General features: G+C 40.9%; 2 protein-coding genes across 2 annotated transcripts; one reads left to right on the plus strand and one right to left on the minus strand.

The window, feature by feature from the left end:
* Window positions 1-48: 48 nt before the first annotated feature.
* cpda (carboxypeptidase D, a) lies at window positions 49-21,759 on the minus strand. Its single transcript, XM_085371621.1, has 21 exons — window positions 20,994-21,759; window positions 20,146-20,393; window positions 15,417-15,559; window positions 14,910-15,079; window positions 9,811-10,208; window positions 9,513-9,704; window positions 8,792-8,959; window positions 8,440-8,549; window positions 8,186-8,288; window positions 7,315-7,457; window positions 7,059-7,228; window positions 6,648-6,950; window positions 6,353-6,548; window positions 6,070-6,205; window positions 5,749-5,895; window positions 4,805-4,903; window positions 4,659-4,720; window positions 4,284-4,415; window positions 3,956-4,141; window positions 2,348-2,450; window positions 49-2,088 (listed from the first exon to the last, which is right to left on the minus strand). The coding sequence occupies exons 1-21, from the start codon at window positions 21,641-21,643 to the stop codon at window positions 1,862-1,864; spliced, it is 4,086 nt and encodes a 1,361-aa protein (XP_085227747.1). The 5' UTR covers window positions 21,644-21,759; the 3' UTR covers window positions 49-1,861.
* LOC146618793 (uncharacterized protein C22orf31-like) lies at window positions 3,202-3,711 on the plus strand. The gene is given in 1 exon segment (XM_085371623.1): window positions 3,202-3,711. A coding segment is annotated over 1 exon segment (510 nt).
* Window positions 21,760-22,882: the final 1,123 nt, after the last annotated feature.

The following is a 22,882-nucleotide window of genomic DNA, read 5'->3' on the forward strand; positions in this document are numbered from 1 at the left end:
ACTCTCATTTCTCTATCATACAAGTAAACACAAAAGCAACGTGTTGTGAGAAGTTTTATTTGATTGTGTTCTGTGAGTTTTTGTGCACATCACAAAGAGGATTTTAAATGTTTTGTTGCATGTAGTTTCATGGTTAACATTTTACAATTACCAACATTATTTACAGTTGATTCCAGTTCATATAAAATGTTCACACAAAACTGCCCGACTGTGGCACGCACTTAACTTCAAAGGTGCCACTCTCTCTCACACACACAGTTTAAGAAAAATAATGTACAAAAGTGTCTCCCTACACAGATGTCAAGAAATCTCTTCTCAAACTGAAAATCAGGGCACATTCTTTAGAGAACACACCTGTATTGCTTCAAACTACTGCCATGTAAAGAAATCACAGCGTGAATTTCCAACCCAGGAGATACTTAACAGATCAAGGATCCAGCGCAGTGATTTGAAATGGTGCTGCTGGGGACTGGAGCCTGTTCCAGCTGTCACTGTTCCTCACACAGTGACAAAAGGGTCTCTGATGGACTACCAACACAAAAAACTTCAAACTCATAATTATCTCAATCACTGCAATTTAAAATAAGTCAGGAAAGATATAAGATTATAAAACCTTTATATGGTGTGGTATGGGTGTTTTAGACAGTCATGAATGGTCAAACCTGGTTTTCATTCTGTGATCAAAATATTTAGTACAAAAAAGGCAAAAAAGCCAAATATATTCAGATAAAAACTCAAATCATAAAGATTACACATAGTGATCTGTGATCAAAAGGTGATGGACACAAAAGTAGTAAGTTTCCATATACAGAAATTATCTTGCAAACAAACTTATTGTTAAAACAAAAAGGAAATAAAAATACATTCTTTTTATGATTACAGATTTAAAGATTCATTGTTTTTTGTGGCCAAAAATTAAGGGTGATTCTTTCCAATTTGTGCAAGTCCCTCCAACCCACATCACCCCCCACCGTACATATATCAAGTCCACACTCCACTTTCTGGTAAACATTTCATTCAAGCCTTGTAACATTCTCCCTGATGGTTCCACTCATCTTTGGAAGGGAGGGGGCGGCAGAAGAAGGAGGCAAGAAAAAAAAAAAAGTTTCTCTTTCACTCCACCTGAGTATAAGATGGATCAAATTCCAGTATTATGGTATTATATTTCCAGTATGTTACTTTCAGCCACACATTACAGCCTGACTGAGACTGTAAACTTTATGGAAGCCAAGGCACAGAACTGGATTCAGTCTCCCAAAGGCTTGGACACAGAGAAATAACCTACTTTCTAATTCAAAGCCGTTATAAAAATAAATACATGGTGCTCACAGACATTAGTGAAGAGAAACAAGGAAAATAACGCACTTTTATCTAAAGTTATTTGGACATTTCGGCTTGATGTCTCAGCCGGGCAGGATGTGTGGTCGTCTTACAGGATTCTTGGTTGGCTCGGATAACAACAACAACAACAACAACAAAAAACACAAAACAAAACAAAGAAGCAAGCTGCTGTAAGGGCTGGATGACGACAAAGGTGGAGTGAACCACTTTTTCCACCCTCCTTTTGTTAATTTCTTCCTTGCTCCATATGTTGAACAAGTTGATCAGAGAAATCTGCAAGGAAAAAGAAGAAAAGCAGCCCCTGCAGTCCAGACACTGACAGGATGACAGGGAGAGGGTCCTCAGAATATACTGGTGTAACAGAAATAGTCTCCATCCCCTTCATACTGGCCATAAAAAGAGATGGAGGTCAAGTTCATGGTGGTCCTCGTGGGTCAGGTGTTTGATCTTTGGGAGACAGCGAGGAGGGGGCTGAGCTTCAAATAAAACACTTAGCAAACAAAAACTTTTGCTGTGTTCCTCAGATTTTGTTGGCATACAACGTCTCCTCGTCGCTTTCGCTTTCGTCCTGAAACTCGTGGGCAAGCAGGGACTTTTTGGAGCCCATAGAGGTGAGCCGGACCTCGTCGTCATAATCGTCTCTGTGTTGGCGCAAACGGTGGAAGCCATCTTTTTGGCGATTAGACTTAGCGGCACACACGCACCAGATGATGCACGCTGTCACCACCAGTGCTGTCATGGTGGCGGCTGTGGGGAGGAACAGAATATTCATGCATGACTTGGCATTATGTATACTTTGTTCTTAATTTAATAAAATTACACTCTTTCTCAAAAGAGCTGAGATCTACAGTAACTGCCAGTGGATTTTACCACCATTAAGACTTAATTTGAAATACATAATCTACTGAAACACTGAAAATCTATCTTGTTCATGAACAAGGAGCATAATTCATGCGACGTCAGCTCTCAGCAGGTGACAAAAAGCTGCATTATAAGACATGCTTACCTGCACTGGCTACAACAAACTCTCTGGGAAGGCCAAAGATGTTGTTGTCCATGTCAAACTCTATGATGATGGAAGTAGCAGCTTCAAAGGAAGATACCACGACCTAAAAGATAGAAGAAATATTTAAAAGTTAGATAGCAGAAAGTTGTCAAACATAAGAATCACTTCTCTCCTGTAGTCATCAGAGGCTTCTTAAAAAAGTTGATGGTCATGTCAATCAAGGCTCTTCAAACAGATTTCCAGGATTTCACAAACAACTCAAAAGATATTTGAAGCATTTGGACCTCAAAGTTTCATTAGGGTTTTTTTTGTTGCTTTTATTAAAGGACTTAAAACTTGCAACAAAAAGAAAACATCGAGCTGTTTTGTCAGAGAGGTAAAGTGTTTTTAAGCACTCTGCTGAAGCTCCTTGGAAGTTGGGCTTGTTAACTATCTAATCAGCAAGAGCTACTCGCAGGTGCGCCTGCTTTGTATAATCTGGTGCAGGTTGTGTCTGATGTCTGAAAAAGTGCTAAAAATCTCAATTTACTCACCCCAGAGGTAAATTACAAGAATCTCAGGACTTACTTTTTGCAACCTGCTTGATTGTTTTCAGCAGCAAAGAAGCGATTTCATGATCCAGTGTAAAGAAAAATGGGAAAGCTGTACTTAGTTAGGAATTAAGGATTAAAACCACATTTTCAGACCTTTTTTAGTGATGTTGACTGAAAATACACCAAGGAGTAAGTACCTTAATGGTTTCTTCCCCCCCCCAGTAACCGTATATTTTTGTTGCAATATATATGATAAACACACAAAAGAACCTGAAGGGGCACAACCAAAACTGACACCACTCTTCTTTGCAGAGGTATGAGATGCGTCCCTATGGTCTAAGGCAGAGTATTCGGTGTCCTAAGAAATATGGCGAGACGATTAAGGAGAGAAAATATTTGCTGGCTCCAGCTTACGATTTGCACCTTGTGTGGGAGCAAAAAGAAACGGACCACAAAAAACCCTTGGATGACAGATATATAAGGAATGCCGCCGCTCTTCCAGATCTTTTAGACCTGCCACGGAGCAACAGAGTTGTCACTACTGAAGAGGGAAACTCCAGTGACGAGCTCATGATCCACGGTTTCACAGTGCGAGACTACCAGCAGATTTATCACTCGGTGGTGGATCCCTTGCTCTTTAAGCCATGCGGGAAGCTCGCAGCCTACAGTCTGGATCTTGGACACACCATCAAGGAAAATCTGTTTAGAGAGCTGGCCTACCCCATGCTTCAAATGGCAGAGCATCCAAAAGGAAAGGTGGAGGTGATGGAGAGATTTTGTCTACTACGTCCCACACCTTGCATAGATATAGACCATAAATGAGACCTGTAGTAGAGTTATTCTTATTTATGTGTCTTTATGTTGCTTCATTTTGTTCATCTGCAACCCTTGCGTGGGATGATTGTAATAATCATATTTCTAATGTTTTTGACTAAAAGCTTCAAATGTTTTAAATGAAGCTCCTCATGATAAACCTCTGAACAACAAATAATTACCGTGTGTGCGTCTGTGTGTACAGCAGTAAACTATTATATTATTCTTCCTGCGAGCGAGTACATTCTGTTGAAGACAGTACCTTCTGACGCTGGCGTTGGTAGCCTTCAGCAACTGCTTCAATATTGTGAGTGCCAGGAGCTAGCAGGGCATGGAAGTAGCCACCTTCCACAGTAAACAGTCTCACTCCTCCGTTCAGTATAACGATCGCCCCAACAATTGGTTTTCCACTCTTGTCTCTCACTATGCCTCGCACACCTTTATGGATCTGGAAGGAGCAGAAACAAAGAGAAATGCGTGGCTGTATGACAGTTCATTAAAATACAAACTATGTATTACAGCAGCCATAACTTGTAAAATAAATAAATGTCAATGTCGCTGCAGTTGCCTAATAAAATCATGCATCATACCTCTACCAACATGCTTAGCAGAGACTTCTTGTTCTCAGTCCAGAGTGTGGCCAGCTGCTCAGCGGGAGGAAACAGACAGCAGCCAGTGTACACTGTGATTTCTGGACAATGGCCAAAGTCCATATTGAAGTCCTGGAAAGGAGATGTGGACATAAGCTGATGCATTTCCTATGCTTTACTTCTCATTTTCACTTGATCAATAACTCCAAATGAACTTCAAGATTCTCAGAATTGTCAAGGAAGTTTTCAAAACAAACACTCTTGACTCCATTTCCAATTAAATATGAAGTAGTGCCTTTTGTTTTTAGATTGTACACAATGACATGATGGATGCCAACTTAATTACAGAAAATGACAGCACAGACACACACTTACCTTCATGCTTCCCAGATGACTTTGTCTCTCCGCTGCTCTCATAACTCCATCTGGGATGTTGCCTAATGAGTAAAGCAAAACTTGGCCATTAACCACTTATTTGCATGACCGACATGACAAGCATATGTAGCAGTCGTATGACTTACTCTGCCCATTATTTGAACATTCAGTGTTCCCAAGGTGCATTTTGGGGTGATTGCTGGCATAGACAGTTGCCAAATACTTCAAGGTGCCTTCATTGTCAACTGAAAAACAAAATAACTGATTCAATAATTAAACAGTGAAACCAGCGATTTTAAGGAAACTGTTTTCAAATGATTTATTTATCTGCCTGCAATGGGGAAAACATGGTTCTGCCATCAGCTCTACAGACCATCAGTTACATCTTTACTATCACCAGGGGGCAGTGTCACAAACAACTGGTCTGTGGGCTGCTCTCACTTGTGCGCTTGCTGGTCCTGCCAGCGACAGAGAGGAGCAAAGTTATGAGATAACAAAGAGCTGAAGTGAAACAGAGTGATAAAACAATGAAAAGTGTCCACTGCAGCAACAATCTGTGCTTCACCTTCTGTATTTTTTTTAAACTTTGATATCTTAGTCTCCAAGGTGTCTTGACCACTTTCATTTTTCCAGCCTAGTTTTCAACCAGTCAGCATTCAACCTATACATAGGCCCACATACACTGACGTGCTTGTTTTTTTGTGACTGATACTGAAAGGCACTGACCACCCCCGTGTTTGGAAAACAGTGCATCTTTTGTAAATCACCCATAAAACTAACAACACCTATGAGCGCTATTTGGATATTGGGTCACATGCTATTTTTCCCTGTTTAGTAAATCTTGCCCACAGATGAGCTACAGCAAGCGTTGTTGGGTTTCTGAAAAGGCCCACAAGGGATGTTTGTCTCATTCACATGTCACTTTCTCCAAACTCAAACAATTTTATTTTAATGTTTCCTGAATCTCATATGTGTGAAAAAGTGGTGCCCAGTGTCACGTTGCACTCATGCAGCATCAGCAAAGAGCTATCCTGGTGTTCTCAGATTTTTATACACAATATACTTTTGTTTCTTGTCATAGTGGTATTACCAGTCTGGACAGGCTTGTCATAAGGATAAGTGGCAACAAGGGCGCCTCCATCAAGGGCTACAGACAGAGTGAAGCGGTGGCTTTGAATGAAGTTCATCATCGCTCTGGTCTCAGGTTGGGGATCCACCAAACGCTGTGATGCGTTGCCTGTTAAAGAGGACAGACAGAATATCTTTTTTTTTCTTTTTTCTTTTGTAAATGGTACATGTAAACGTCAACCATTTCTTTTTTACATTCAAAAGAAATCTTGACTTGAAGAGCTGATCTTTTAAATCTGTTTTTCATTTCAGCTTCACACATGCAGAAATTAAGACAACTGACCAAAGAAGTCTGTGTCCAGGTCCTTGCCATGAGCGTTGGTCAAGCCCTGGGTAGATTTGCACTGCTTCTCAACAGCCTGTTCTCGTCCGTCAGGGTTTACAGAAGGAACAATGAATATGCGAGTCTCGTTGATCAGCTGGAGAAGGATAAGGAACAATTACAGTCATATATTCACAGGTACTAAATGTTCATTGAGAAATAAATCAAGCTTTGGCTCCCTTAAAGCCAAAACGAGCTGATAAAAATGCTGTTGTTATAATAATAAAGAGGTCTTAAGGCACACCTTGGTGATGGCTGGGTTTTTGCCATAGTTGATGCACAAGAAGGCAGCAAACTCCAGCAGCAGCTCTGTCCCCACTGGGGCATTACCATGGATCCCTGCTACAAAGCGAATATTTGGCTTGGACGGTTCAGATTCTCCTGGTTTGTTAGAGATTTCCAAAGCCCATATGGTCCTATACTCCACACTCTGGCCCAGGCTGGACATAGAAAAGAAAAAAAAGAAACAATATAGGTCACTGCAGTAAAATAAAGACTGGTTCAGACTCACAGTTTAGGGGAAAATAAAATCTTCTTACCTGTGTAAATATGTAATGTGGGGAAAGTTAAGCGTGAGGCCTCTCAAGAAAGCCGACATCTCTTTGGAGGGTCGGTAGCGGAAGTTGCTCTCGGTGGCTGTGTTTTTCACCAACTCATCTAAACCCTGGCCTACAGAGAGCTCCTTGATTAAGCTCTGAAACTCCTTCTCAGATGGGTTCTGTGTGGGTCGGGGGCCACTGGAAGAATGACGGTTACCCTCTGACCGCACAGATGTCAGTCTGAAGTCCACCACCTCCACTCGATCCTTTGAGACTGTGGCGTAGATCGTCACAGGCTTATAACTAGACAACATAACAGAATAACAGAAATAAAGGTCGCAATAAGACAAAAACATACTGAAACTAGATTTCATGTGGCTACTATGTTTTCCTTCTGAATAAAGCTGTTACCCATGAGCAGAGGCAGTGATAGCGTAAGTCCCAGGGACCAGCAATCTCCAGTAATCTCCAGTCTGAGCTGTAGTAATCTTGTGGTTTATCTTCTCGACACTAATGGTGGCATTGGGAATTCTCCTACCATCCCACATATCTGAAACTGTGCCCTTCACCCCAGTGTGAACCTAAAGACGCAAATGCCCACAAAAACATGAGTGAATGCAAAACTACGCTGAAGGTTCAGGATAATGTTGAGATCTATGTTTACTACCTGGTGTATAAACTGAAGCAAGGATCGCCGGTTTTGATCCCAGTATTTTGGGAGGTCCTTGGCCAGAGGATATTTGACACAACTCAGCTCAATTGTCACCTCGAAACAGTTTGTGTTTATGTAGTTCCAGTCTTGCATGCCACCTGGAAAAAACATGCACTCCTTTTTAGAGTCATATCAAGAAACTGTGTGGGTAAATAATCTGACAATTTCATAACAGAACATAAAAAAATAATTTAAAAAAGTTATTGTGAAAAATATAAAAATTAGGGAATTCTTTTCTACATTAAAAATATACAATTTACACATTGATAGAATAAAAATCACATTTTCTTTTATTCCGGTGAAGAGCCCAAAACCTACTTTAGAACTACAAGTCACCATAGTGCCTTTAGGCTGCACTGCGTTGTCTCAGGAACACTTTTTTCCCTGCCTTCTTGCCAGAAAACATAGTTTAACTACTACTGATGCAGTGCCAACACTCTCTCATGCAAATAGCTGACCACTCTGTTACTAAAGACATACTGAGGGCAAAGTAGAAAACTATCCCTCCGGTCTTACCAACAAAAAACTGAAATCTTCTCTGTAAAAACTGAAAGCTGAGTACCCCAGGCTAAGAAGGAGAAAGACCACCCAGCTTGGTATCAGCGCACATCTTAAGGGCGGCATACGTGACAGTATAGCAGCAGAAGTGCACATAACATGGGGTATATCTGTGAAGGCATCATTAATGCCTTTCTTTCTTTCCTTTCTTTCTTTGCCAGGAAGAATTCAAGTAGATCTTAATTAAGGCTAACCTCTTATATAAAAGGGTTGCGTGAATTTTTAAAAACATGGAGTATGCCAAAATTAATGAAAGGTGTAAGCATACCAGGAACACTATACCACTGGGCACCATTGGTTATGCCATCCTTAAAATAGTCATTAGGGTACAGGTCCTCACAAGGGTGTCCTTGGTGCATCAGAGGATTTTCCTGCATACAAGTAAAACCAAACAATGATCACTGTTGTTGTCAAGTTTTCAAACAGTCATTCCATAGATTTCAATGAGCTTCCATTAGTACTAAAAGTTGAAACTATAAGCATCAGGCTCAAACAGCTCCCACAGCAACGGTGTCCAGTTACCTGTGAGTAGGCTCTAGAGACCTGCTGAAAGACCTCGTCATCAGGCGACTTGCTGTAGTAACTATTCCCATCTTTGTCATCATCAAAGGGGTAGTTGACCACCAAGGACCCTGAATTGCACAACAAAAATAATACAGCGTAAAACACACACATACACACAAATAATAATATCTGAATGTGTGGGTAGGAAAGAAAATGTAGTCTGTGAACATAAAATTATTTTTTGTTACTAAAAACACTAATTATCATAACCATAAAATATAGAAAATATTTACAAATTTTAACAACACTTAGCAGATCACCACATTCAAAAGCTGGCCGCGACACTGAAACACCACTGTACAGTACGTGCCTCCGTGGAGGTTGGCTGACAGGACGAAAGGGATGCTCTTCAGCCATTTCATCGCAGCTTTAGTCTCTGGCTGTCTGGGTTCTGTGATGTTGGCGAACTGATCGGGAAAGTTGCGGTTCAGGTCAAAATTGTTGGTGTTGTTACGCCCTTTGTAACCATTTGTATCACCTGTCAGGAAACAAACACCGGTGAGCAGCCATCTACATGCATCCATAACCACAGCATATGCACATCCTCGGCTCCTCCTCCACAACACTCCCTTACATAGGCAAACAACAGTAGCTGTTAGCAAACACAGGATATGCCCTGTCAAACTTTCCCTTAAGTCAGACACTTATGTATGACTTCATACACTTCCTTTTGTGGACACTTACGTGCTCACAAAGGGAAATGAAAGCTATTTTAACACAGACGGCATAGCATGGAAGGAGATAATATAATTCTGCCGAGAAGAACAGCTACTCCTCATATGTCTCTCTCCAGGGTCAATTGCTTCTTTCTTTGTGACCACTAAAGATATCAAGTATACACCAATGTGGTGTGGTCAGTTTGTAATGCAGTTTCATTAGCAAAGGCAGTAATTTAATAGTTGCCACAGACTCAAGGAACGCTTAGTCAAATTACTGTTTAAGGCCTGTAAGGTTACACCTTACGTATCAAAAAGCCATAAGTAAAGCCTGTAAAGAGCTCTACAGAATATGCACATGACCCTTTTACTTACCTTCCTCAGCTACCTCGTAGCCATCGGGATTCATCGAAGGCATGATGTGAATGCGGGTGTTGTTGACCAACTCGGTGACCTCTGGGTCAGTACCATAGTTACGACACAGGTACTCTATGAGGTTGAGCATTAACTCGCGACCCACCACTTCATTGCCGTGCATGTTGGCCACATATTTAAATTCTGGCTCACCTGGGAGAGTGTAACAGACAGAATGATGCTCTCTGGTTTGCATTTGATGTTTTTCAAGATTTACTGGTATAAAAAATAAAACATTAAATCAAATATCATCACATACCATGCTCATGAGTGACAGGGTTGTCTGAGATGACCATCACATACAGCTCACGCTTTTCTACAGACTGTCCAATAGAGTAAAGATGGGTAATAGAAGGAAACTCGCTGCTGTACTTCCGTAGAAACAGCTCCATGTCTGCATAGTTGTGATGACGGAATTCCTGTGGCTGGTTGGCCAGTTGGTGTGAAGTTGGAGAAACAGAAGTAACCACCGGAGTCTGGGTGGAGCCAGAAGAGCTGGTAGTGGAACTGTCTGGATGGCTGATGGACTGCACTGAGGTTGTAGCCACAGTGGTGCTGCTACCTGCTGCCTCACTGACCACAGGTGTCAAGGTAAAGTTAAGCTCTTTTGCCTTGCCCTCAGAGACCTCGACACTGCTGACTGTCACTGATATGTACCTGTACAGTGAAAGAAGCACATGTTGAAGAGATTTAATCTGTTATACAACACAACTTTCCACTGAGTGTACCAAAAGAAAACCATTTCTTTTAACCAAGTTTCGATCCAATTATGTACGTCAGGTATGTTTTTTTAGGAGTCATGTAGCTTGCTATGCAGGCAACGTGTGTAAACATAGATTATATTTAGTATTTGTTCTTGTATTAAAGACAATCACAGGAAAATATTAGAGACAGTAAAATGTTATGTTTAAGAATGTTTAAGATACACACTATCGGGACAAAAGTTCTGGCCCGCCTACATGTTACACCTACACGGCCTCCTTGGCAATAGAAACGCATGCAAGTCCCTGGCACACAGTTTTGTGCTGATGTTAATGACGCAGGAAGTTAACAGAAGGTTGGAGACTTAATTTTACGATTCAGTCACTCAGTGACCCTATTATGTAACTTTTTATCCCTAAAGTCTTAAGTAATAAATAATAATAATAATAATAATAATAGTAATAAAGTCTTAAAGTAATAATACCACTTCAATTATTCAAGAGGAAATAAATTTCACTAACTGGTTTGTTGCAACAGTTGTATCCAATTGTGGCTGGCTTAGAAGCTGTTTTTTAGAACGTACAACATAACCTGTGTTAGTGACCAAAACCACTACCAGCATTCATACGTTTGCGTGATGTTTTACATGTTATCCTGTAGTCACGTCTGGGCTTTTATATGCGGTACCAGATTGTTTTTGCCTCATATGAGCCCTTATATTGAGGATATGATTAACTTTCCTTATATTGAAGTGATGTGATTCTCTCAAAAAACTGCAGCAAAATAGCAGCTAGAAATGCATAAGACTATTCAAGAGCAATAAGCCAATCACAATAGCTGTGAGCTTCATCGACAAGAGGTGTAGTTACATTTCCAGGCAGGTACACTAAAGGCGTAGGGGTAGGGTTTCAGTGGGGTTTGCAGCTACCAGCATCATATATACAGGGTGGATTTAAAACAGAAGAACAAATTCTGTCTAGATAGCACACTATCATTCAGTCAACTCCTTAGACTAACTCATTAAAAAAAGCTGAATTCAAAAATACTTTTGTCCATATAGGGTATGGTCGGTAGATGCCTCTGTTTTAGTGAATAAAAGTTGACCTGAGGCAACATAAAAAGACACACGTAACTTACTACACAATACTGGGTGTTAGTTAGCCCGAGATTAAGAAATCGTTTTGTTTTGCGGGGTTTTAACTTCACATTAGTCTAACTTGCATTACTCTTATATATACCGTATTTTTCGGCCCATACGGTGCACTGTTGATAAACTGGTCTGTTTTCATTCATAAGGCGCACCAGGGCCCTGTGCTTCGTACGTCGCTTACTACATCCAAGATCAAATGAAACATCCAAGACCAAATCATCGCGCTAACTCTGAGCTCGCTATTCCGGTTCCCCGAACACACCTGTTGTTGACGATTAGTATAGCTGGATGAAGTAATGTGAGATCACTGGGTGGCCCAACAGGGGCTACGCATCGATAGTAGAAACATTGATCGGCAACCCTTTGATTGGTCGGCGAAAATGTCGAAGGAGCGCGCTCGGTATTTTTCGGCAGCAGAGCAAGAACTCTTGAGTGAGGGATTTCAGGAGTTTCAGAGTTTAATTAAAACGCAAGGGAACACTGCAAAGGCTGCAAAAGCAAGGAGAGAGGGCTGGCAGAAAGTTGCTGACAAATCAAACTCGTAAGTAATTCAATAATAACAATAATAATGGAGTGGATTTATATAGTGCTTTTCAAGGCACCCAAAGCGCTTTACAATGCCACTATTCATTCACTCTCACATTCACACACTGGTGGAGGCAGCTACGGTTGTAGCCACAGCTGCCCTGGGGCAGACTGACAGAAGCCAGGCTGCCATATTGCGCCATCGGCCCCTCTGGCCAACACCAGTAGGCGGTAGGGTAGATTTATCATATCACACCATATTATCCAATATTATATTATATTATAATATGTTATATTATATCCCCTTTCACATTAGAGCCACAACAGGACCCACTAGAACATGGGAACAAGTAAAAGTGAAATATAAGAATATTCTACAGAATGGTAATATTTATCACTTATATTGCTTGTCGTCTCTTGGAAAGAGACCCTGGAATACTCTGTTTGTTTGTTCATAACAGCAACCAAGAAAAGGGCAGAGCAAAAACAAAGACAGGTGGTGGTCCTGCACCCCCTCGTCAACAAGTTGGTTAAGTGAATAATACCCTCATGGGAAAATCGATATCTCTCTATGAGCACACTGTCGCGCTGAGCTAAAGGATCCTGTCTGTCCCGCAATATACGCTGAATTCTGAGGACTCTCCTTATCAATCTTGCACCTTCCGCAATGGGTTGCTCGCGTAAACGGACAGGATATGACTGCGACAGGCTTCCCAAATCCACCTTCGCTTTTATAGCCGTGGTCTCTCATCTTGATTACACGAAGTAATTTACAATTACTACTCTGAAATATGAATTACATCTGTAATAATCACATACATGTAATAGAATGTTAATAGTACATTTCCCTTTTTTAGGGAATGACCTGTATGTATCTGTATGAAATCAATAAAAGGATCAAGTGCTGCATTATCTTTAGTTACATTGATGTTATTTATTTATGGTGAAACAGTGGTGGGATATCGCTGTTGCTTTCGTATGAATGACGCGGACATACCTGCGTGGCCGCGATCTAATCCTGTTTACATAAAGTAAACCTGCTCCCCAGCAGGTTTACGCTTACGGCTCTGTTGCTATGACAGCAAGTCCCGGATGGGCTTCGGGGAACCGAACGATCCAGGATCACGCGAAATCGTCAACAATCTCATCCAGCTAACTCACTTAGCGCGGTACGAAGAACAGGCCCCAGATTGTAAGGTGCATTAAGCGAAACAAGCAACAGCATTCGGCCTCCAGCTTCACTGTTTATTTTATGCTAACATAGCTTTGCTAGCGATCACGTAGCACATCATGATATATCAGCTAACCCAACTTCAGTAACCCTACAAATGTCACTGCTGTTTAGTTTTCTGTCTTCATTTATGTTGGAAGTGATAGCAGGCCTGTACGTTTTACTTTTTTCAGAAATCTTTCAGTCAGAACATGCTATATCATGTGTAGGTGGAAACTAGCGAGCTAAATTGCTGCTTCCAACTTCCAACTCTGTTAAATTTTATAAATTCTGTTTTCATGGATGCCTGGATGTTAAACTTAATTGTTACACCTGGTAAAGCAGCAACACTGATCATTTTATTGCAGATGAATGAATTTGGACAGTTTTTAGCTCTCAGTGATGCCGCAGTGTTCGTTTGACTTTGGAACCTGAAGCGGATGACCCAGATTACTCCGCGAGGCTCCTGACTATGGCAGCCGTAATGCTCAGACAATCCATCAAACAGTGCGGCTTCGTAGCTTACCAAAGTCGCAGTAAAACATTTTTTGACTGATTTTTGAGTGCCTTGTAAAATTTAAAAATCAGTTCGAGGTCAGTAGGCACAACCAGAATTCATATATAAGGCACACCGGCTTATAAGGCACACTGTCGATTTTTAAGAAAACTAAAGGATTTTAAGTGCGCCTTATAGTGCGGAAAATACAATAAGCAAAATCAAGGTTGGTCTAACCCAGACCTTCCCAAAGTGTGGGGGGCGCAGAGCCATTGCAAGGGGGGCGCGGTATGAAAAGGGGGAGAAAAAACCGCCAAAAAAACCGCTTGGACACTGCTAGCAGGGGGCGCCCACACAAGCGCAAAGCAGGGGATGAAGCATAGCTGAATATGTTTCCAAACCAATTTCATTCTAAGCCAAAGACTAGAAAATATGGTGAAGCATATCTGCCCTTTGGTTTCACCTGCACAAGTGCCGAGGTAGGTCTCCCCTGCAGAATTGCTTTTCCCTGCATCAGGAGCAGCGCTGGGCTCTTCAAATCACGGACAAACAGTATCCCACATTCTTCATTTTTAGTTCACAAACACTTCTCATAATGATTAACTACTCCTGTCATTTTGGAGATGTTAGGTCTTTATACAGTAAAGTTACAGCGGGATACAAATAACATCAGGCTGATCCTGCCACGATTTGTTTCCCCTGTCTAAATCACGTATTCCTCATCCACACATTAACACAAAAAAGAAGTTTTAAAAAAAAATCTCCATTTTCAGTGATTCGAAACGCCGTTTACATGTGGACGAAAGCTCCAAACGCATAGAAACAGCTGCGTTTTCAAAAATACCCGTGTAGGTGTGGACGTAGCGTAACAGAGTTAGTAGTTTATTTTATTACTACCTGTAATTTATTGCAGTTTACTTGTATTTGCTTAATTGTTTACTAAATGTTTGAGGTGTGAAATAAACTGCAATAGAGCAAAATATGGGTGTGTATGGTTGGAGGATGTGTTTGTGCGCGTGCGTGCGCACGCGGGGGACATTTTTCTTGTAAAACAAAGGCGGCCCTAGCAAAAAAAGTTTGGGAACCACTGGTCTAACCCAACAAACGAGTCTAAACTCTATCAAAAAAAAACCCTTGGTAGCAATCAGCAGGGAGCAATCTGCAACCTCTGGGCCGTCACTGGTCACTGAACTGAAACTAGAGATCTGGCCCAGCATTAAGTGTTTCCACTAATGAATAACCTCTGTTTGTAAAAAACCTGTTATGTGCACTCACCCTGGAGCCACAGCTGTTATGTTGTATGTTCCTGGTAACAGAAGGCGGTAGTAGTCCCCATATTCCCCTGTCGTCAGGTTGTGGCGAACGCCTGCTACCACAATGCTGACATTGCTAGGGACAGCACCACTAACTGCATCTTTCACATAGCCATGAACACCGATGTGCACCTGGAAGACAGCAGTAATATGAGTGCAAAGAAACCCTCAGTGGTTATAAAATCACTGGTTTGACTGAAGTTGGTATTAATCTATAAAACACTTGTAATAACGTGATTTTTTTAATTCACTGAAAATACCATCTTTGTGGCTTTAGGCTAATTTTTTTTTTTTTTTTTTAAATTGTATGCATTTTCTTAAATGACCATTATGATTTTCAACAAAAGTTAAAGAACCTTACACTTGGCTTAAGTGGAGAAACTGCATGACAGAGATGTTGATTGTGCTATTATTCTTTTATATAAACAAACAAAAGACACATCTTATGGACAATTTATTTCTTATGTACCTGTTCTATGTAGGCTAGCAGGGATTCCTTGTTTAGATCCCATTCCCTTTGGAGCTCAGAAGCAAAAGGGTATTTGCAACAGCTCAGCTCCATGGTGATTTCCAGACAGTTTCCATGAATGTAGTTGTAGTCCTGCATCCCTCCTGGATAAAAGAAAAAGAACATAAAAAACATGTACATAAAAGCACAAGTTAGAAACAGCTAAATCGATATTAAAGTCACATTTAAAAAGATGCATGCAAATGATGCAAAAATTACATATTCTACATACTATGCTACCCTGAACGGTAATCCAGCAGTGCCAGAACTGTTTATTATACAAGAGGATCTGTCTGTAAAAGTTCAAGTCTGTCTTTGTCCCCCTCAGTGCCAAAGTTTACAGAGGGAGTTAGTGTGGCAACAAGCCCCGACATCTGGGGTTTGCAAGGCACCTTGCAGTCCAGTAATGCAAACAGAAACACACACAGAAGGGCAGGCTGTTCATCCCTGTGGAACATGAGCAGGCAGTCAGATGCTTCCTGGCTGCAAGGTTTCCATGACTCCTGGCTTGGTGGCCCCGGGAACCAAATGCAACAGACACTTCTGCCCCCAATCCTGTATGCCAATGATGTGCGGCTGCTTGCCCTACCAAGTGCCGAGAGTTGTTGGTTTGTTGTTACACATTTCATTGTTTCTATATGGGCTTCGTTTCTCTTTTTCCCCCTCTGCCCTCATCCTACACAGTTGAGCCAGGGGGTCTGTCAAAATTTCTATAAACCAGCTTACACCAGCCTCAGTGAGGAAGATGCAAACCACAAGACAACAGAAAATGCTTGCACACAAAATTTGTGATGCACAACAAAGCCACATGCAAGTAAATCTGAGAAGGAAAATGTACAAAAAAAAAAGCGTATGGAAAGCCCCTACCTTGTCACAATACTCACCACCACTTTAGTCTACACTACTTGCAATCATTTTCTTAAAAATACTAATAGAACTACTATTATTTGTGCAATTTTATGATTGCTTGTATAACCCACTGAGTATCTTCCAAATAGCCCTACTGCTGACCATTTTATAAACCTGGTCTGCTTGTCTGTTGTATTATTGGCTTTACTATGTTACAAAAAAAACACAGTAATGAAAATCTCAATGAATCTCTTCCACCCTAAAGACAGATGGTGATATGGTACACTCAACTCAGAGAGCAGCCTTGGAAAAATACAAGTTATTCTGAGTCATCCCTCGTGAAGCGACAGCTGTTTGGCTGCCCGAAACTCAGAGTGTCTGCCAGTTCACTCAATGGAAGCTGAAAAGGGACATTACAAGCAAAGTGATGAACTCTTCCTATACCAAAACAAATGCATTTTTACGGCTCTATAACCTTATGTTCGTACCAACCACTGAAAGATTCCCTTTCTAATACACAGTCATTGCATAAGATGAGGGTCAAAATATAGTCATCATTTGTGTGTCTACATGGTATAAACACAAAAGTTTATTTTGTAAAGGGGGTTCAACAGTCTAAATAAAGAATTCCAAAGACTCCAAAGCTAGTCTTTAATACAAAGCTTCCTTCTTGCTGCAGCTAAACAAGTAAACTATCTGAAACTGTGACTTTTAAAGCTACCAGCCAGATTTGACTTTTTAATAGGAAGCATGGCCTCTGGGCTTATTTGGAATATGGGTGGTGTATTTAGACGTGTCAGGGTAACGCTTTAATCACTGTGTTCACAACAGAGAGAGTAGGGGCATTGTCAACCAAGCAGCAAACAGGTCTTAAAATCTCTCACCTGTTAAAGTAGAATAATTGCAGTAAGTGGCATTCCCCTGTTTCAACTATGTCTAAATCCAACTGCCTACAACAACATGACAAAAATAAGAAGCTTGTCTTTGGTCATAAGATGTTAGCCAAGTCTCGCTGTCTTTCAGGCAAATCACTTAAAGCAAACATCCTGCATATGCAGGAGTTGGATAAACACACAAAAAGGCCTAGAGCAGCCCCAACCTTACATGTCCTGTCTGTACCGGATCCAGTGACACACCCTGAACTCAGAGTGCTGATTTAAGAAGCTGAGTCAAACATTTAAGATAGCAACCCAGGGCATAGAGTATAAATGTCAGGTGACTGGGTTTTTTAAAAGTGTGGTTATAAGAGGCGTGAGTGAACTCAGACACTGGCAGAGCAGTCAGATAATCGTGGCTGTGGAGCGGTATTTTCATGCAGTAAAATTAGATTCAGGACCTTGTTCTCTTGTAAGTGTCTATGCAGCGACGCGTTTCTTTCAGCACAGACAGCAACTAAATGAGCCAAAAATATTTCAAACAGATAAGACCCTGGAGACAGCAACGCACATCATCAATAACACCAGATCTGGTTACATGAACAAAACACAGTTCAAAAGTAAGAGCACGCGAACAATAGACCGTGTCAAACGATTATAGGTCATGATTACATGTTATGCACAATTATTATTTCAAGCTCTGACTCCCAAACAACAAATCCCTTGTACCTGATTCCTGGAGCTTTGCCTGGATGACTAATTACGTCACACAATGGCCTGACTGCTTCCATCATCTGCCATTAGTCCGGTTTTAGTCGTGACATTTCATCCACTGTGGCATGGCAGACAGATGAACCCATTGTCAATTCAAAGGTTGTTCTTGGCACCTCCTTCATCAGTGAGATATGAATACTATCGCTGCTAAGAGGTTCAATAAGTGTCTCATACTAACAATGTGAACCTCCACAGAGTAAATAGTGGATGTTTCAGTCAAGGATCCATAATATTTAACCTGAACATTAATTTTTCTTTCACTGTGTTTCTGATAAGTACGAGGATATACTGCCTGCTATTTAAGCCTTTAAGGTGATGATTTAGTGTTTCCTTTTCTCTAAGTGGTAAACAAATATTGTTCCATTTAATGACAAACTGAAACAAGAACAAATAGTGCTTACTTTTAAGCCATCTTTATATTCAGAGTTTCACTGCATAGACTATAAAATCAGCTGGGAAAATACAGGTGCATTCAGTCAGATGTATCTTAAGTATTTTTGCTCAAATAGCTGGCTGACAGACACTTTTATAAACATAACCTTCTGATTAGTAGATGACCTGGCTCTACCTACAGCCACCCAAGTAAAAAGAGTAAACGACACGCTAGTTACACAAAGCTTGAGTTTAATCAAAGCAGTTAATCTGGTTGAGGCAAATCCACCGCTAACCTGACATCTACTACAGCGCAATACAGAGGAAGAGCAGTTTGGTAACCCGACGCTCGAGACACATCACCAACTCCCAACCCCTCAGACAAGCCAACAAAACAAAGGTTGAGAGGAGCATGCTGACTGAGTTTCTGGCCCTCAGGTTCAGAGAAGAGCTTGTTTTCAGCCTAAATTACACTGAAGTCAAGGAAACAAAACAAACTGCTTTTAGTTTGGTTCATGTAAGAAACTGATACATGCAGTGTATTGACAACTGAAAAGAGTCAGCCCACAGAGCCATAAGAGGCCTCCAGCTCTAAAATGTTGCATAATTACAGGCTTTGGCAGACACAAACACGATGAGCAGTGCACTTCTGGTTTTGGAGTAGGGTCAAAATCCCGAAGCACTGTAAGCACTTAAGCTCTTTGTGTTTCAAAAGCACTAAGCATAAGACCTCTATTCTGTTATATGTACATGTATTAAAGAGGCTGTGAACTGGCTATCATGTGTTAAACAATGCAGCGAAATAAATGAACCCTAGATGAACACTGCGTTATAATGTGTTTTACAAAGACGTCTTGCTACTAGAAATCAGGAAACAACTGTGGGAACTTTTGGAGGCAGTTATTGTGAAGTTTTATCTAAATTAATTTTAAACTCAATGATCACTGGGACAAAAAAAAAAAGGAAGAAGAACAAAGAAAAAAAAGAAAAAGAACAAAAAAAGAAAAAAAAAAGCTTACCCCCCCACTGAAAATTATTTTTCAACCGCCATCTTTGCATGAATTGTTGCATGGATTTTGGAATGCCATGTCCCGCTATTATAACGGCTCTGTTTTAACCAAGCTTATATTTAATGAAGAAATAAAGAGCCTTAAAGAAGGTTTACTACGTGCCATTTCTGGAATGTGGCATAATGTTTTCTCTGATGCAAATGCAGATATTTTGCATGCAATCTATCATGGAAGAATCTTTAAAAAAAATCTTTAAACTTCACAACATAAATAGTTTGTTTATCTGTTTTAAGTGATGGTGCTGCCTGGATACTCTATATCTGCACTATCCTTCACATCTCTAGAAGATTGCTTGCCTGCAGTGCATGTGTGAAGAAAACTGAAATAATCTCTAAGCCAGACCCTTCAAACAGCTTGCAGCCTACATACAATGCAAACAATGCAGCTGTAACAGAAAACATTCAGCTTGCAACCACACTCACCTGCTTGGCAAAGTAGACTTTCCAGAACAATGACTAAATAACCATCTTACACAACAATCAGCTTTCATTCAAAGAAACAACATACCGGTTCCACTGATCTCCATGCCTTCACACACACAAAGTGTCTCAGTTTGGACTGTTATGTCCTTGTCCAAAAACAAACAAGGACATCATACGTTTAGTTCTAGCAGAAACAAATATTATATGATTAACGAAGCTCAGTTTATTCAGCTGAATCCAGTGAGATAACCTCATTTACCCTGATAGATTATTGAGGGCGTTCTGCCCCGCACAGATCAATAAGAGCAAAGAAACTTGGCTGTCTTACCTGGCACGTCGTACCACGCCGCTCCATTAGTAATGCCATCTTTAAATGTTTCTTCTGGCATATCAGGACAGTGAGGCTTACCGGTCTTCATTACAGGGTGGTTCTGGGAATACACCAGGGCCAGGTGGCGAAACAGACCATCGTCCGCCGACGGGCTGTAGTGACCTTCTTGATCGTGGGAGGCTGAGTCATCAAAAGGGTAACTGGCAACCACAGTGCCACCATGCAGGTTCCCTGACAGCACAAATCTAAGGAGATAAAGACAGATTTATATCACTAGCTTTAAAGCATAAAATTCACAGTGCTCCAAACTCTTTGTTACCATAACATTCATGTCTCTACTTGCCATGAAGTAAAGAAAGAATCTAACACTAAAAAGACTGTCAGCCTGAGTTATGAACAATTGACTTGATCATGTTTGACTGCTGACACATCAAATTATTCTTGGCTGAATATCATGAACAACTATAAAGAATAAGGACTTTAACCAACCCCAGCTTTAACGCTAGAAAGGCTCAACATATGGACATGTACATTAAATTAGGATGAAACTGTGAACCTTTCTGTATAAAAAAGTGATGATGAGAGAAATGCCTATAATGTAGGATGACCTGAGGTGCATCCCCCCTTTGCAAAGAGCTGTGAAGCTAGTGTGACAACTTTTACTCTGTGAACCTTGCACTTCCTTGTGAATGATGGAGTTGCTCTTTGATCTCCACAACTAGCTAGACAATAACTGGAAACAGATTAGCTAAAGTATCAAAGCCACACGAGTCAAAACCTCAAATAGCTGGACAAAAACATCTGGTATCTGCGTGTTTAAAACAAATAACGCCAAAAATACTGACTTTTTCTCCTGGATCCATCTCATCACTGCCATCACCTCGGGGATATTAGCTGGATCCACGGTGGCTTTGTCGAACTGGTCAGGAAAGCTTCTGTTTAGGTCCTTATTTTTGGCGTTATTTCGACCGCCGTGATCACCACTGCAGTCCCCCTCTGTGGACTTCTCAAAGCCGTCGGGATTCATGCTGGGCATGATGTAAATATCCGTGCTGTTCACCAGTTCAGTGATGCGCTCTTCCTCCCCGTATTTGGTTAGCAGGTACTCCACTAGGTAAACCAGCACCTGTCTGGATACGGTTTCGTCGCCGTGCATGTTCCCAACGTATTTAAATTTAGGTTTCCCCAGTGACTTCCTGTCGGGGTCCCTGGTGATCCGCATCACCCACAGCTGCCTGCCCTCCACGGACTGCCCTACAGTCGACAGGTTAGCTATGTGAGGGTATTTCTGGGCTAACGACTGTAAACGTTTTGTTAGTTCATTATAATTGTAGTATATGTCGTAAGTTTCTACCGCTTCCTCCGTAGAGGCTCGGGCGCTTCTTGTGCCGAGCAGTCTGTCGTCGCCAAGAGACACGACAAAAAGGAAAAGAAAGGCGAAAAGTGACACCCGTAGTTTCAGCGTCATCGAGACATGTTCCCAGTTAGCCACCATGTTGACCTGTCTTCTACTTCTACACCATCCGGAACTGCTAACTGAACAACAAACACTACACTCAGATATTTTGGTATTTGGCTCCGCACGTACGGACGTCTTTCCGCTGCCACAGTTGTTCTGGCCTGCCTGTTTCCATCTACTTCCGTTCACCTCACAGGGTCGGAGCTTCGTGGTGACGTCAGATTTTAAGGTGGGCCGGAGTAGTTCCGCCTTTGATCCTTTAAAGCCCGAAATAATTGCCAGAAAAATCTATTTGTTGAAAACGGTGTTTATTGAACCTGGCCATTAAAAAAAATATTGAATAACAATTTATATATATTAGCTTTAATTTGTATCGTACTTGGTACATCCGTCTTTTTTGGTCATTTATTAAAATAAAAATGCTAAAAATGTAGAAGAAAATTCTGTATAAGTCCCAAAAGCACTCAACAACTCATCAAATATACTACATTTGGCTTTAAAAGGGTTAATTTTACTGGAATGGGGGACTGATATAAAACAGAATACCGTCTATTTTGTACAGTTTTAAAGCATTTTAAATTCATATGGTATTTTGATCTCTTAAGTATATTATTTCATACATTGAATTGTCTTTTTTATTTTTATATTATTACATATGGTTTTTAATTTATTATGTGGCCATTATGGGCCTCGACTAGACAAGAAGGAACTGCTAAAAGAAAGGGAGGTCTGTTGTCCATATGAACACTTTATCTGCAATCTCTTCACAAAACCAATGTTTAGAGCATAGAAATCAACGCTTTAGTGTCTGGAGAACAAAATTATCCCAATTTGTCAGCTGTTAAGCATGGGGGGGTAGGAATATCCTCCTGTGGGGTTGTATGACCACCACTAATGGGAAAGAATGGATGCTACCAATATTAGCAAATTCTGGAAAATTGCAATCCAAAGCATCTCTCAGAGCCTTCAGATTTCAAAAACACAAACTCTCCTCACATTTTCCAGGCTAGGATGTACATGCAGCCTGGAAATCTTTCAATACATGTATTTTTCACCTTTCAAAGGTTCTGAGGACACTTCAAAATGCTTTCAAAGTGCTTTGTTTTCCCTGAGCTGGTAGCAAGTTGTCAAAGTTTTTGAAACCCCCGAGGTGTTTAACTTCAGACAGCTCTGGCTAAACTATAACTGCAGAGGTTAAAGCTCCAGCGGCAAACTAAACTAGATCTAATAGGTTTAGCATAAGGGATCTAAGAATTTCAATGTGTGGTTTACTTA

This window comes from Diplotaxodon limnothrissa, linkage group LG14, assembly GCF_057381915.1.
Source record: "Diplotaxodon limnothrissa isolate DT_005_m linkage group LG14, D_limnothrissa_male_GT1.1, whole genome shotgun sequence".
NCBI lineage: Eukaryota > Metazoa > Chordata > Actinopteri > Cichliformes > Cichlidae > Diplotaxodon > Diplotaxodon limnothrissa.